At 41.0% G+C, this 15,563-nt stretch overlaps 1 protein-coding gene across 2 annotated transcripts in view; it reads right to left on the bottom strand.

The window, feature by feature from the left end:
* LOC143115398 (Fc receptor-like protein 5) overlaps positions 1-15,012 on the bottom strand; it is a 30,708-nt gene extending 15,696 nt beyond the window's left edge. For both annotated transcript variants that reach the window (XM_076277407.1, XM_076277406.1), the window contains exons 1-2: positions 14,940-15,012; positions 14,487-14,531 (exon numbers count right to left, since the gene is read on the bottom strand). In XM_076277407.1, the coding sequence (XP_076133522.1) occupies positions 14,487-14,531; positions 14,940-14,970 (76 nt within the window). In that variant the 5' untranslated portion in view covers positions 14,971-15,012. The remainder of the gene's footprint in view (positions 1-14,486; positions 14,532-14,939) is intronic.
* Positions 15,013-15,563: the final 551 nt, after the last annotated feature.

Raw genomic sequence — 15,563 nt, forward strand, 5'->3', positions numbered from 1 at the left:
GCCTCAAGGCTCAGTACTGAGGCCCCTGTTGTTTAGCAGATGATACATAACTATACCTTTCCATAAATCCTGATGAATTAACACCGTCAAACTTGACAAATGTATAAGAGATATAAAGACATGGATGACGAATAATTTCCTGATTTTGAACTCAGATAAAACAGAAGTCATGGTTTTAGGTTCTAAAAAGATGAGGGATATCCTATCCACATCACAGGCTACATATAGTGATCTTCCACTGACCTCATCCACAAGTGTTAAAAACCTAGGAGTTATAATTGACCAGGACCTAGCAAGTAATCACATAAAACAGATCACCAAAACTTAATTTTACCATTTAAGGAACATTTCAAAGATAAGGAAGTCCTTATCCTTACCAGATGCCACTGGATACATAGCCCAAAATCTGTTTCTTTTAGAATATGTGTGCCATCACCTGACTAACAGAAAGACACACCTCAGACACTAGACTGTGCCACCATGAACTATGAAAATGTGCTTGCTCAAATGTAGAAGGCTAGAAGGTCACTAATATCACCAACCATGAAGAACAGAGCACTATGTGCTTCAAGTTATTCGATATTCTAAATTCTATCACTGCCAGCTATCAACAGCCAACTGTCACTGGTAGTCAGGGATGGATTACTGCACGGGCCTACCAGGCCCAAACCCAGAGGCCCAAGGAGTCAGAGGGCCCAAGCCATTGCATGGAATCATTGCCTCAATATCAACACATCATATCAACACATAGGCTATGAATCTGATTGAAATAAAGTATTGGCCATCCCCAAAATGCACCAGAATACAGGAAATCACATCAAATAAATTTAAAAAATGTCCCCCGCAACAATTAGTGGGGGGCCCTTAATACATCTGGGCCCAGGGGCCTGAAAGTTCATAATCTGTCCATGCTGATAGTGTCTCTCTTTCTCTTTCTCTCTCTTACACACACACACACACCTGTCTGTTTGTCTAGCTGATCCTTTACCCTTTCTTTTCTTCACACTTAGGCTTAGGAAGGCCTTACAGGCTTCAGCTGGTACTATGTAAAAGTATATTAAACTTGATTTAACAGAGATCTCTGCACTTTGTGCTCTGAAAAAATGTTTTATAATGTTGTATTGTTTATGTGGTCCACTTTTGCACACTACCTTGTAGAATATATTTGCTTTTTGGCACGAAACCTTATGCTATAATACCAGCAATGTGAGGTTTATGGACAGAACACCAAATTTGACCTTTTCTGAATTTGACCTTTGATTTGGGTCCTTCAAAACCTTCAAAAAAAATGGAGACATGTTTTTTTTTACTCTTAAGAACCCCTAGAACAAAGATATAATACTCTCCAAATATTAACATGCGAATCCCACAAGCCCCCAAATTAGACACATAGGCCCCCCTACTATTATCATTAAACAAGATAAAGGTCACTCCTAAATGTTTGAGTGTGCCTGTGTAATAATTAGTCCCTATTGCCTTAAGCTACCTTATAATTACAATGTCAGCTTGTTTATCCCTTTACCTGCACTTTTAAAATTATTTCCATCAAGCTACATCAAACCATTTTCAATCATCAGTTGCTGCCTGCCTTCTAAAACCTACTACTTAGTGATAAATCCATTATGTAACTCGTTAATGCTGCGGCTGAACGACAGTCTGAAACGCACACTTGGCGTCATTGGATTTCACACACGTGTAAAAGAAAAGCTAACTTTTATGCACGAGCTACGTTTTGCACAAGCTACGTTTGATACTTTTTCTCTATGTCTAAATGTTCACTTCTCGCATGTCTAACTTACATTTTACAATGCAGGGACTGTAACTACAGATATACTAGTTATAAATACAGTAATAATTTTATTTAGGCAGAATAAGTTCGTTGTGGTTTCCAAGCTCATTAATGTTAACGTTAGCGGTCTTCCACTGATATTCATGGCATTAGCTAGCTTTGTGGTTAGCTAGTCTATGATGAGCCATAATTTAGCAATGGATAGCGTCATACTGCAAATTGTAAAACATACTCTTTCAAAATAACAGGCCGGGGAGAGATGATACGTCTCACTGCTATAACTGTCACGCTATTAAAGAAATACATCTTCAGTCACATTGTCAAAAGTTAAAAGGACAAACAGTCAACTACACTGTAACAACGTAACGTAATTACTAGCTAATTCTGCTTCACTCTCGGCTTATTTAACAGCAGCAAAACTGGACATTGTTTTCACAAATTTTGTCATGCTTATTTGAGTTAAGAGAACTGATGTGGATGTTCTTTTAATTGTTATTCAAGCAATGTATGTCTCGTGACCAAATCACCGTGAACACACTTAACTGATGATCTCACTCGCGGATAACTGGTTCTCTCTGCCCGACTCTGGCTGGATCAGCACGTTGCAGGATGTGTGGCGCCTTATACACGATGTTGCCAGCAGGGACGGTGTAGAGTGCCCTCTGGTGGACAAACTATACAACGCCAACACGCATGACATGGTTGAAGCATTCTCTGGTTGAAGGGTGTTTCGTCCGTTTTTATTTTATTTTTAAAATATTCATTTATCGGCCATTATAAATGCCGATACCAATAGTTTGGAAAATGCCTAATATCGGCCGATAATATCGGCCCGCCGATAAATCGGTCGGGCTCTACTTCAACTTCACGTTCATTAAATGGCGGGACCATCCGAATGTTACGGCTAACATCAAAAGGTTGGGCTGGTGGTCGAACTGGTGAAACAGGAGCAAGAGGATCACCACCGATGTCAGGCGATGGTACAGACGGAGCATTAGTAACAGAATCTCCAGTTACACCAGGGGTCTCAAACTCAAATGAGCTGGGGGCCAATTCTGCCAACGTCATCTGATTGGAGGGCCGGCTATTTCTGAAAATGCAATGTTCTTTTTTTCAAATAGGCCTACCACACAAAACTGCAAACAGAAAGTGCAAGTGTTTTTATCTAGTTTTAGACACCTGTGCTAGCAACCTAAATAAAAATATTTTAACATTTTTAAACCTGGCAAACTATAAGAAAGCAACACCATTGGATTTATATATCAAAATTTCAAAAGCATGGCTTGAATGTGGTCAGAGATAAAGTCCTACTGTAAATGTAAAAATCTTTGAGTAAAACAAAAGTTTATGAAGGGGGTAAATGTACCCATCTAATTTGCCACTGGATGGCAAGCACCTCAAATTATGCACCTTTCAGTATACTGGATGAACATATTTGAGCAGGTTTACTTTCCTTTTTTCATATTACCCACATAACAAATTAACAGGAAAACATCTAAGATGTATACCAACACCTAAGATGTATATGGTTTCTAAACCACAAGGCCTACAATAAAGTATTCTGGTCAAATCAGTTCCTATCGCGGGTAATCTGAGTACCCAGAAGTTCGCATCATATTGCGGGTGACTTTGTAGTTTAGAGCCCTATTTCTACTAGCCCTGCTGTCTGTAGCCTACCACGTCTATTACGGACACTATCATCACGATTACCACTGCAACCTCCAAGCTATGTTGGGCAGAGGGTCGAAATAAGCATGGTATGCTTAGTGGACACCGTCATATAGGCTACACGCAGACGCACCTCCATTCAATAGACGATGGATCATAATCTCCAAAAGGATATTCTTCTTCAGATTTAGAATAGGTGAATAACATATCTTACCTAAGACTTCATCACACGTAAACGTTTTTCAACATTTGGTGTAGGCCTATTTCTGCTTAATTTCTGCTTCAATTTATGCAACACTATGGCCTGCATCGCTTCCGCGTCATTACAAATGCACGTCTTGGTTTCTCGCGTGTAGCAAGTATTTCCTGAAAACTTTGCGCAGCGATTTTGGGTTTGAATGAAGCTCTGGATGTCTAGCACATAGTGGAGCAGAGTACAAATGAGATTTGTCACCGTACTTGGAACTATCGTCTATTTTAATCAGTATCGTTGTTTGTCGCAATTAAAAATAGTCTCAAGGGCCGGATTACATTTTTATTTTGGCATACGTCGCGGGCCGGAATTGGGCCGGACGCGGGCCGGGTGTTTGAGACCCCTGAGTTACACCATCAAGCGGAGGCGCATCGGAATCGCCACCCGAAGTAGCAGCAGCTAAATAAGAGACACCGACATAAGAACTCGAAGGAGCCGAAGAGAGACGAACAGGAGAAGTAAAAGGCCGCAAGCTATGCGATGGATAGGCGGAACGCACTGGTGGAGGGACGGTAAGTCTTTTCTCCGCCAGCCAGTGGCGTAACGAGCCAACACCGGGCCCATATGCAGGATTATCAAGGCGGGCCCCCCTTCTACAGCACGTGATAACGCAATGTCCACGAGTAGGCTACCATGAATAGGACAGGATAGGATCCTTGAGACACAGCATAGAGATGAGATGACTGACAAAATCAGGAGTAGCCTACGTGCACCACAAAAACAAAAATACTGGTGAAGGCGCACAACACATGAAAAAACACTGCTGGTGACGGCGCACTATAGCCTAACACATGAAAAAACACTGCTGGTTAGGCTACTATATGAAATTGCATTAATGATAGTCATTATGTTATGCTAAATCGTTAATTTAGCCACAAACATAGCACTAGTGCATAATACAACTGTCCGTCTGCCCTCTTTGACTGCGCTGCCCCCCTTACCAAAAAAAAAATATATATAACGTAATTTTGATATTCTTAGAAAGCGAAAGTAGGCTATGAGCGCACATAGGTGCGTCCGATGTATCAGCTGGAATAGTGATGTGAGTCGCCGAGCAGAGGTGATGGATGTCACAGGTGAGCTACATGAAACTTTGAGAATTCAAATTCAAATTATGTTAGGAAAAAACGGTGGGTATCCTAGTGTAGCAAGAAGCATATTTTTTCAATGTCATTAACGTGAACAATATTAGACAGCTAACCTGTTGCATTTTTGCACGCGAAAATGTATAACGAGTCTATTTGATGGGAGAATACGTGAACTTTAAACCATTAAGATGGGCAATAGGTGAATAGGCAGACATCATTAGTCTATTAACCTAAAGGCTAATGAATAACTTTAGACAAGGTTCATTGCTCCTAAACTCAAACAAGTTTATTTATTACCTGGTTTGGTCCAACAAAGATAATCTTAACATGGACTATGCTGGGCTGTGGTAAACTCTGAACAATGTCCGTTTTACAGTGAAAGGCCCGGTCGCGAGTGACGATTATGGCGATAGGGGGCCCGGCCGTCAATCATGTATTTCCAGTGTGATGCGGACCCCTGATTGGTCCGGGCCCGTAAGCGACCGCGTACCCTGCTTACCGATAGTTACGCCCCTGCCGCCAGCTCTAGCTCAAGCTTGCGTAAAGCAAAATTGCGCTCTTCGCACTGGTGTTGGTATTCACGCTGTGCCTGCTTTTCCTGCGCATCTAGTTCTAACTTCTTCAACTCCAACTGAACTTGTAACTTCTTAAGTTCAATTTTTTTGGCAATCTCTTTTTCCTGTACTACTCTACTCTCTCACTTTAAGACGTTTTTTGGGGGGGGGGGGGGGGGGTCACTTTAAGACGTTTGAGGGAACCCTTGCGATTGTAACACAGTTGAAAGGCTGCTGATGTGTGGATGCAATTCATAACGTTTTCTACATAGTTAAAATGAAGGTTCGTACTTCTCCTTGGGACAAGCACTTTTGAGTTTTGGAAAACACTTTTCCATTTACATCGGGATTTTGCAAACATTCAGTGTCAGAGTCAATAAAATGAGCCCTTCAACGAAATTGACAAGCAGCTGTAAGTAGGCTAAGCATGCTAAATTCGACATCCAAACAATATTCTAACGTTAGCTTTGAGATACTGCTTGATTTCATAACTTAACTTAGTTTAGTCTCTTCACTGTAGCCTATGTTGTCATCAGACCTTAGCAGAGTTAACTTTAATGCAGCAGTTTTGAACAAATTTGCGCAGCATGGTCACGATGCTAAGCGGATTTAATAGCAATTTAGCCAGACTTCTTCTATGCAATGCTTCTATGTGGCAACAACAATCCTTCAACAATCGTGAATATTTTGTTAAATGCACATGCAGAGGAGTGGCAGCGGGCTACGAGAGAGAGCGGGGCGGGGCAAGGAAAGGCTGCGTGAGTAAAAAGCGCAGCTCAATGGCAATGCAAGGATTTGACCTTATATTTAAATTAAATTAAATTAAACATAGAATATTCATCTGTGGCGGCCGATTTTTTTATTTTGTGGCGCCCCGCCACAGATTAGTCAATGTATGGGAAACACTGGTCTGCACGCAGTGTTGGGAGGGTTACTTTCAAAACGTATTCCGTTACAGAATACAGAATACATGCCCAAAAATGTAATCTGTAACGTATTCCGTTACGTTACTCAATCTGAGTAACGTATTCTGAATACTTAGATTACTTCCGCATTGAATTGCATTGGAATGTGGCCATCAAATCCTGCTTAGGCCTACTAAACAGGCCTATTCTGGTGTGTTCATCTGTTCCAAATGGCTGTGTTAGGCCCACATAGGAGAATGTAAAGTCAACTAGGCCTAAACTACCTGATACAACTTTAAAATAGCAAGGTGACCACTAAAACTACAGCAGGCGACTAGGCTAATTAAAACAAACAAAATAAATAGGCTACTTTAAGGGCGTAGCCAGAAATTATAATTAAGGTGTGCCTGTGAGATTTTTCGGTGGCATCAACCCAGTACAAGTGAGGGGCGCATATGACTGGTGGAACGCAAATGACCTGTACATGTAAACACTATGGGCTACTGTATATCAGTGCTCTCAAAATGAACGTGATCGCGTAATCAAAAACTGCACGTTAAATGCTAGGCCTACTCGCAAGAATAATTCTTCAGAGGCTGAACCATATAATTCATTTTAAAACGTAAATGTAGATCTAATTAGAAAAAATAATAATCCATAAAGCTATTTTAAGTTAGAATAAACAACTTAGAATGCAGTGCCTATTTTAGAGATTGGTTTTATTGCCTAGGTCTAAATCAACACGTGAACTAGGGTTTGCTTATTGTTTAGCAAACTGTGTAACCGATTGGCCGAAGTAGCCTGAGCTATTAATACTTGGGAAAATATCCTTTGAACAGACATCAGGAACCACGATCAGTGAGGAACAGGAGTTACCTCCACTTACTTTACTCGTAATTTGCTGTGCAAACAGTCATTTCAGGGTCTCCGATATGATGCGTCCATAATGCGCGCTGGCTGCGTTTTGAGGCTAGTGCAAGACAGCGGGGCTTGGATTTAAACATGTAAACAATTTCATCATAGATTGCTTTCAGGAGCTTCTGGGAAATGGACTTGCCTTAATTTATTTAGTGAGTGAACAAACTTATGAAACAGAGAAGTATCGTCATGTAATCCATTGATTTCAACAATGTAACTGTATTCTAAATACCAACTATTTAACTTGTAACTGTATCGGAATACAGTTACTCATAATTTGTATTCTGAATACGTAACGCCGGTACATGTATTCCGTTACTCCCCAACACTGTCTGCACGTAACTTCGCTGCCTCGAACTGCAGTTTACGCTCCTCCAAGGCGTACTCTAGCTCGCATCTTAAGTTCTTGCTCGGAACCATTAGTAATAGCTGACTACGTGAACGAGTTCAAAAGAACGCGTTCATTGAACACGCTCATTTTTTCGTGAACGTTGAACTGAACGCAACACATTTTTTAATAAAGAACTTGAACGTGAATTAGTTCACATTATGTGTCATGAACTAAATGGAATTTGTTTTCCATTGAAAACTGAGTGACATCTGTTTTCTCTTTTGAAACGCAACGAGAGAAAGTTCCTCCCTCCTGTATTCTCGCTGGTGCCGCTTAAATCATGTATCACCAGACAGAAATGGTTTTGACATTGTGTGCGCAATGCATTGCGGGCAACGTAGTGTCCGGCTGAGAATAGTTGAATAGCATACTGGCTTCTGCACAACGTTACCCGTGATGAATTGCAGCAGAGCGGGGTAGGCATAGCAACGCCGCGTAGCAGGCAACGACGAGAGCGCGGAGGGCTGGAGGAGCGAGAGAGAGACAGACCAATGACGAGAGTGAGAGAAAGCGCTGCAATTTTTAAAAAAAAATGGCTAGTGGAAGTGATGGCACGGAGACTGGTCTACCTTGTCTGTACTGCTGCAAGTTTCATCACCTGGTAAGGAACTCACAATTGCAGTGTCATGAGCAAATGTCTAGGCCTACAATGAGCAGCTTCAAAGAACGTATAGTGATTTCTAGCTCGTAGTTTGAAAAAAAGTATTTATTTGAATATCTCACGAAAAAAGTAAAATGAACTGAACTTTGAACTAGTTCAGAATTAAAATTGTGAACTTTGAACGTGAACTGTTCACTTTGAGCATGTATGAACTGAACTTGAACTAGTTCAGAAAAGCTGTGAACTGGCACAACACTGCTGACGAATCTGAAGCAAGTGGTGAACTAGGATTTTCATCTCGAGCAGGAAAAATCTCCTTGGCTATCAGGCCGTCAACTACTGCCTTCAAAAGTGTTTCCTTAAGTTTCTTGTGTTCCGATGTAAGGCTATAGAATACCGGTCTGCAATCTCAACTAACTGGTCTTTCGTACAATTTTGCAACAAGACCTCTGAAGGACTCTGAATAAACTGCTCTACCACTTAGACACAGTGCAAACAAAATCAAAGTGATATTTTTAACGAATAATCAACTTCTGTGATAGACAGATTAACAAGATGCAGTAGGCCGGAGTGACTCACATAGTCACAAGATATTTATCAAATGGGCCTTCGCTAAATTTCCTTTCCCCCCCTCCACCACCAAATCGAAGGCTCACGAACAAATGAAAGAGGGAAATTCAGAAATAACCCGAAAGATGGGTTTGAGGAATCAAGCACAGCACGCCACGAAAACAACGTCCTTTGTCTAGCCCGACAAAGACGCTTACAAAAAAAAAATACTGACAGTATACTAAGACATTATCCAATAAATCTGCCAATTTACCGATGCTCAGACAAAAAACGAACTATAGGCCAAGCGAAAAAACAGTGAAACCATCCAAAAATACAAAAAAGACTGCAAAACACAGCGCTGTAACCTTAACCCCGACTGGGCGAAACCCTGGACCCTACTTACCTACCCCAGAAAATAAACTAAGCCTCAAATATCTTCGAAAGCTTACCAATTGAAAACTCACAAGGAGTCTCCCCCCGGATTTGATTTTCAAAACCCACTACCAAATCAAAGAAACAATCAAAAAGCTAACTTACCAGCGTTTCTTAGTTACAGAGCGCCTACAAAACAGAATTCGAATCACGGAAAAAAGCGGACGGATGCACATTCAAAAATACGAAAAAAGGCCTATTCAAAAGTGGCTGAACCCCCCCAAAAGTTTGTCAAAAATCGGGTTCAAAAATCGGACGAGCCCTCATTTTGTTATGTCCCCTGCTAGGGGTCAGGGAACTATAACAAAACTAAATAAAGCAAGGGCAAAACACGGCAGACAACGGTGGATAAATGTGAAAATAATCAATAATTTATTATAATTAAACTAGGCAAAAATTAACATTCAAAACACTATCAAGCCACGGCCAGAAGGCCGCAAAAACGAAGCCAGAAGGCCAAAAATGAAGCCGCCCAATTTCCAGGCCTCTCTCCCAGACTCTCACTCTGAGAGGGACTGGAGACCTGGACGTAGTGTGGGCGAGAGCGGAAGCGGAGCACGAAGCGTGGCGTGGCAGCAGTAGCGTTCTGCGAGGAACCAAAAACGAGCCGGCCTCTGGAGTGACGTCAACCAGCACCTTTTATAGGGCTGGTCCAGCAATTAAGCCCCCTGCTGGAGTGTCTGAAAAATACAGAGGCAGCAGGAACACAAACAACTAGGGACGTAACACCGTGAACACAACAGGAGGGTTAAGCTACTTCAATTAAGGAAAGTCACTAGTATTTATTTATGGTTCTCAAACGACATGCTGCATATACATCACAGCAGCATCATACGCTGAGAGACTTCTGTCAAACGTGCCGTAGCTACGGCATAACTGCATGAGCACCCTTGAATGCACCCTTGAATGCAAGCATGGTAAAAGGTGGAATTCGGCCCTCGCCAGCCTATTAGCTTTAACTTTAGTTGGATGCAAGACCCTGCCCCTCTCAGTCAGCCCCAGGCACAAACAACATTATTTTTCAATTATCCATTTTCCTATCCCATGTTACACAAATACAGATCAGGATACTACTCCAAAATCCTAAATATGCATTTATTTCACAAGCAAAAAAACAACATGATTTTAGAAAATTGAATCCAATTTTTCATTTAAATAGAAAATTGAACTGATAAGTGTCACATGGACCGTTGATGATAAGGCCTACTTTGTGTGATTGGAAAGGAAAATTGCATAATGTAAGATAATGTCCATACATAACAAAAGGCTTGAACACATTGGTGCATTTAGTGCATCTGCGGAATGGCTCCATTGCGTGTCATTTTGGCACCAATGCTACGGCAGCCACAGTGCCTCAGGCACAGCTTGAACTCCTCTGCAGCCGTGACTCAGCGAGCTAATAATAGGGACGCCTATTTTTTCCACTTCATGCAAGTGGTTCTGCGCAGAAACACATTGAAAACACCAGTTGATAGTCATAATTTGTGTTTAAAAAGGGAAGTAGAGGCCACATGTGTGCTATAACTAAGCAGAAATAGGGTGACCACTAACCAGACTCTGAAAAGGATGACGTTGTGTCTATAAAGTGAGGACAAATTGGCCAAAATGAGGATAGTAAACATCCTTCCCGACGACTTGAGAGTTATGCTTGTAAGAGAGCTAGCAGCCTGGGCTTTTTGCTCGATTGTTAGCACGCTCCACTCCCGAATTTTTTTTGCCTAAATCATCATTCAATTTTGGTTAACTTTAATGTGTTTTCTGAAAAACCTGAAAAAAAATACTTATGCCATTATTTTAGGAAGGTAATGATGAGTACCATAAAGTAGCAGAAATAGCATTATCACAACACAAATCCATTGTATCCATTCACTCAACCCAGCGCAACCTTGTGTAACAGAGGTCGTAATTCGTCCACCGCTCACGGCCCTCGAACCTGCCACCTCGACACTCACCAGCATGGGAGTCGAACGCTCTAACCACTGAGCTTCCAACTCAGCAGTTAGAAGCATTCTTAAGGTTAGGGGTGTGAGAATTTACACGCGCAACTAGCATGCTAGCTCAGTTCACCTCCGTTACACTCACCTCCCTAAATCCTCACTCCCATTATCCGGCTCACGGCACCACTGTAACAGTAATTTGTCCGCTGCTCACGGCTCTAGAACCCGCCACCTAAACACACACCGGCATGGGAGTCAAACACTCTAACCACTGAGCTAAAAGCCCAGGCTTCCAACTCAGCGGTTAGAAGCGTTCTTAAGGTTAGGGGTGTGAGGATTTACATGCGCAACTAGCATGCTAGCTCATTTCGCCTCCATTACACTCGTAGTGAGTGTAGCGCATGTCGCTTCCAATCTGTACGCCCCAATGTGCGAATGCAGAGAATGTGTTGTTTTTTATCATCGCTACTTATAAGCCTCATTTGCTGTGGATCACTTGAATCATTGCTACTTACAAGCATTGTTTTCTGTGGAGCACTTGTCCAAAAGGTGCACAAACACCCACAAAGGAGGACACTCTACTTAAGTCTGGACAGAGGGCGTATTATTCAGACGAATGGTCACCCTAGACAAACATGGCATTAGCTATGCTATCATTGTGGCTAACTATCTTAGCTACTGTCAATAACATTATTTTACTGTTGAAAGTAATGGTAAGCTGGAAAGACAATAGGCCTACTGGAAATTTAGAAATTTAGATACTGATGGATCGGCAAATAACTAATATCCACAGATAATATTCATTCTCTAGTCGTGGGCCTGCTCAAACTCACAACAAATCGGACCTGATTCAAAAGTTTGTCAGATCAGTAGAAAATGAACACAATTTGACAAGCGTGACTTATTTTTGTGGAAAAAATGTGCTGAACTGGGCAGCGGTCATATTTTGTACCACTCTGCGGTACATCTAGTTGAATTTTCTTTTAACAGCCAATGACTCTGGGCAACATTTCCTTTTTCTGTAGAAAGACACATGCATACATATGTTATGTTTAGTGACAGCTGCCACATATTTGCAAGGAGCTCTGTTGGTTCCTAAGCTGTTTTGATTGCTTTTAAAATGGATGGTTGCAGAGAATTTTGTACTGGTGGTACTTCCTTTCTCTCTCCAGTTCTATTCTTTACTTTGAGGCCACGTTATTTCCTTTTGACATAAATGGCTAGTCTGGCTATCACCAGACTAAGATCAATCTTTTAAGATTGAACATTGGTCTGGGGAGTCTGCTATGTATTTTCTACTGCACAAGAAGTGTGATCAATGGGTATTCAAATGACTCCGTACGCAATTGGATAGTCATTCACCAATCTGACCAACGAACGACGTTTGCAGAGCAACGTGAAGACACCAGGCAGGAAACTTGTCAACAAACGTATGATAAAAGCACCAATTTCCACCCCATTCATTCAAAAAGTCTAAAAAAAGATCATTTTTAATACTTCAAAATAACATTTGATAAATGAACCTTACATTTTCCAGTAGCCATGGGTGTGTAGATTTCAGCAAAATTTGGTTTGGTTTGGTTCTTATTCGATTTTGTTTACCGTGCTCAGAGTTTGGTGCTGGGCTGGTGGGTGCCTTATTTTCGTCGCACTCGGCGAAAGAGAACGTCGTGAAATCAAAATTCCACTGGAGCTCCAAGCGGGTAGGCCTATGCACCCGTACAACACTCTTCGAGTCACGGTAAAATTTCATTTTTGGTACATAGCTAATTTACATACAATTATAGGGTGGGGGCTTGCGTTTCTTTAGAGATCCGCCATCTTGGTTTGTATCGAAAATTATTACAAGAAATAGGTGACGTTCCATTTATCAGCGGTCTGCAGAAGCAGCAATGGCATCGAGCGATTTTTGCAGGTTGTGCAAAAAAACATGAAAGTGAATGGTATTTACACCCACTCGATCGATTAGTTTGCTAACCTAAAAAAGACATTGAGCAACGTCGAGAGGTGAAAGGGAATTGGGATTGACGGTCGTGAGAGACTTTGCCGTTACTCCGCTATCATCATCGTTTTAAACCTGCCAATAGCGTGCCAGGAGGATAAGCCAGCTTGTGATTGGTCCCGGCAAAATTGTAACGGAAGCAGCAGAGAAAGACGCACAGGTTTCCAGCCTGAGCTGCAGGGCGAAAAAGAAATCGACGGCAGATCATACTGGGTTTACCCAGTCTAATAAATTGCAGTCTATGGGCTATACTCAGTGAATACTAAACCATGTGTTGTTCAACTAAAATAACACCCACAATTATCACCAATTTTGTTCGGAAATTCTAAAACAACGATGATTTTTAACACTTCAAAATAACATTATGTGTACACGCAGCCTTACAATACTGTTTACAGCTCTTCGAGTCACGGTAAAATGTAATTTTTGATACATAGCTAATTTAGATACACCTACTGTATGGTGTGGGTGCTTGCGTTTCTTTAGGAATCCGCCGTTTTGGTTTGTATAATGCATATTAAGTGACACATACACGCAAGACAGCGGAAATACGCGACCGACGGTAATAGGGGGAGTTCCGATATAGCTTTTCTCCCTCAACCATTCTAATGATTTGTGGCGCTTTTCTTGATGGCTATTGGTCTATATCAGCATAGCCTTCTGTGTAGGCTAAGCTACCCATGTTTATTAGTATAGCCTGGCTAAAGTCTATTTGGATTTTTACATAATATCTTGGGCTTCCAGGGCAGGCTATTAACTATAGTGTGGGTAAATATGTCTGTGTGTGTGTAGGAGCGTGTACGTTCAGGGAGGCTGTACAAAATGATTGGCACCTAACAAAATGATTTGCACCATTTTCCACTCGCTCGTGAATGCCCCCTAGGTGAACTGCAACCAGTTTTAATACAATGAGAGTTAATAGGAAGTGAACAGGCTTGCAGTAAACAGGCTCTAGTGTAACCCACTTCCAGTGAATTATGCTAAGCTAGGCTAACAGTATCAGGCTGGGTTATTGCACACCCAAAGAAGAGAAGGGTGTGTATCCAATTATCTACTTCTAGGGCAAATAAGCTAATTTCCCCAAAACACTGTGTGTTCCTTTAAGACTATGTAGTTACTTTATATTCATCATTTATTTGTCACTTTACCCAGCAATCAGCTATGAGAATAACTGTAAGTCAATGTACGACTGTCTTTCAAATTACGGTCCACCAGTGTATTTAAATGCACTGGCAAAACCGAGCAATTCAAGGAAACAATCCAAACATCATTGACTATGTACAAGAATTGTAGCCTACATATTCTTTCACAGTGTACAGATGAAATCTAATAGGAAAATACTGACCGTGTTCACGTCATGTCTTATATATACACATTCTGAAAACTGGGGTCTTACCTTCAGTCTTTGACTCTTGCATCAAACAGACAAGAACTGTAGTGACTAAATACAACAAGAAATGATTTGCAGTCATGCTGAAGCAATAAACAAAAACAAAACAGTCTAAACAAACAAAAAACACATTATTTGAACTATTGAATTAAAGTTTAAAATGACAAGACATAGTAAGTAACACTAATTTTAAGACGCTTATATTTAGATCCTGAAAGTTCTTCACACCTCTACTCTCAAACTGTGAGTCTTAACGCTGCATCAGCCTACAGTCTAATGTGTTAACGTCTTAACTTTTGTTAACACTGAACAACCACCGAGGTTGTTCCAACTCTGGTTAAAGAGTTTTGAAAAATAACTTTAAATTTAGTATATCTATCAGAATCTACTTCATACTCTTTGAAGAACATATTTGTTATGGGAACAACAACAAAGAGGAATGGTAAAACATATTTGTACCTGTTATAAGAAGTTTCTCTTGACAAGCCATTTTGTCTCTTGTTCTGCCTTGCCAGTCCAGTCACCACTTCTGCAGTGTGTGACTCTGCTGTGTGACTAGAAGTTGAGGTTGTGGGTAAAAGTGTCAAAAAAATGTGCTCATGGTATGCGCTAACTGGTGTACACATTTCACAAATTGCACGTCTGTCATCCTTCGCTTGCTACAGTTCAAAGTCATTTTGTATTTCACTAGGGCTAAATATTCAGAAATGTTCTCAATCCCTGATTCTAACTGCTCTTGATGCCACCATTTATGGAGGACACGGTCTGGTCATGTTAAGTCTTTAATATTTGACATACTACATATCTGCAATAAAAGTATAGATGCTTTTCCATACAGTGTGAATAGCTAATATTGTTTGGTATCATTTTGTATTACTGTACTTCATTTCCTGTCTTGTCTGTTGTTATTACTATGGTTAGAGTTCTCTTGTTGGATTACACTGAGAAAAGGACATAAATAAAATGGTCAAAAACAGAGGCCTGGCACCTGGCTCCCATTCAATAAAACATGTATCCTTTATATTACTGTAATGTAGATTCACCCATACAAATGCCTGAACATATGCATGTAAGAGTTTTACG

The sequence above is a fragment of the Alosa pseudoharengus genome, unplaced genomic scaffold, assembly GCF_046254945.1.
Source record: "Alosa pseudoharengus isolate Yale_2024_CS ecotype anadromous, Long Island Sound unplaced genomic scaffold, YU_APseudo_1.1 YU_APseudo_1.1_scf_9, whole genome shotgun sequence".
Taxonomy (NCBI): Eukaryota; Metazoa; Chordata; class Actinopteri; order Clupeiformes; family Clupeidae; genus Alosa; species Alosa pseudoharengus.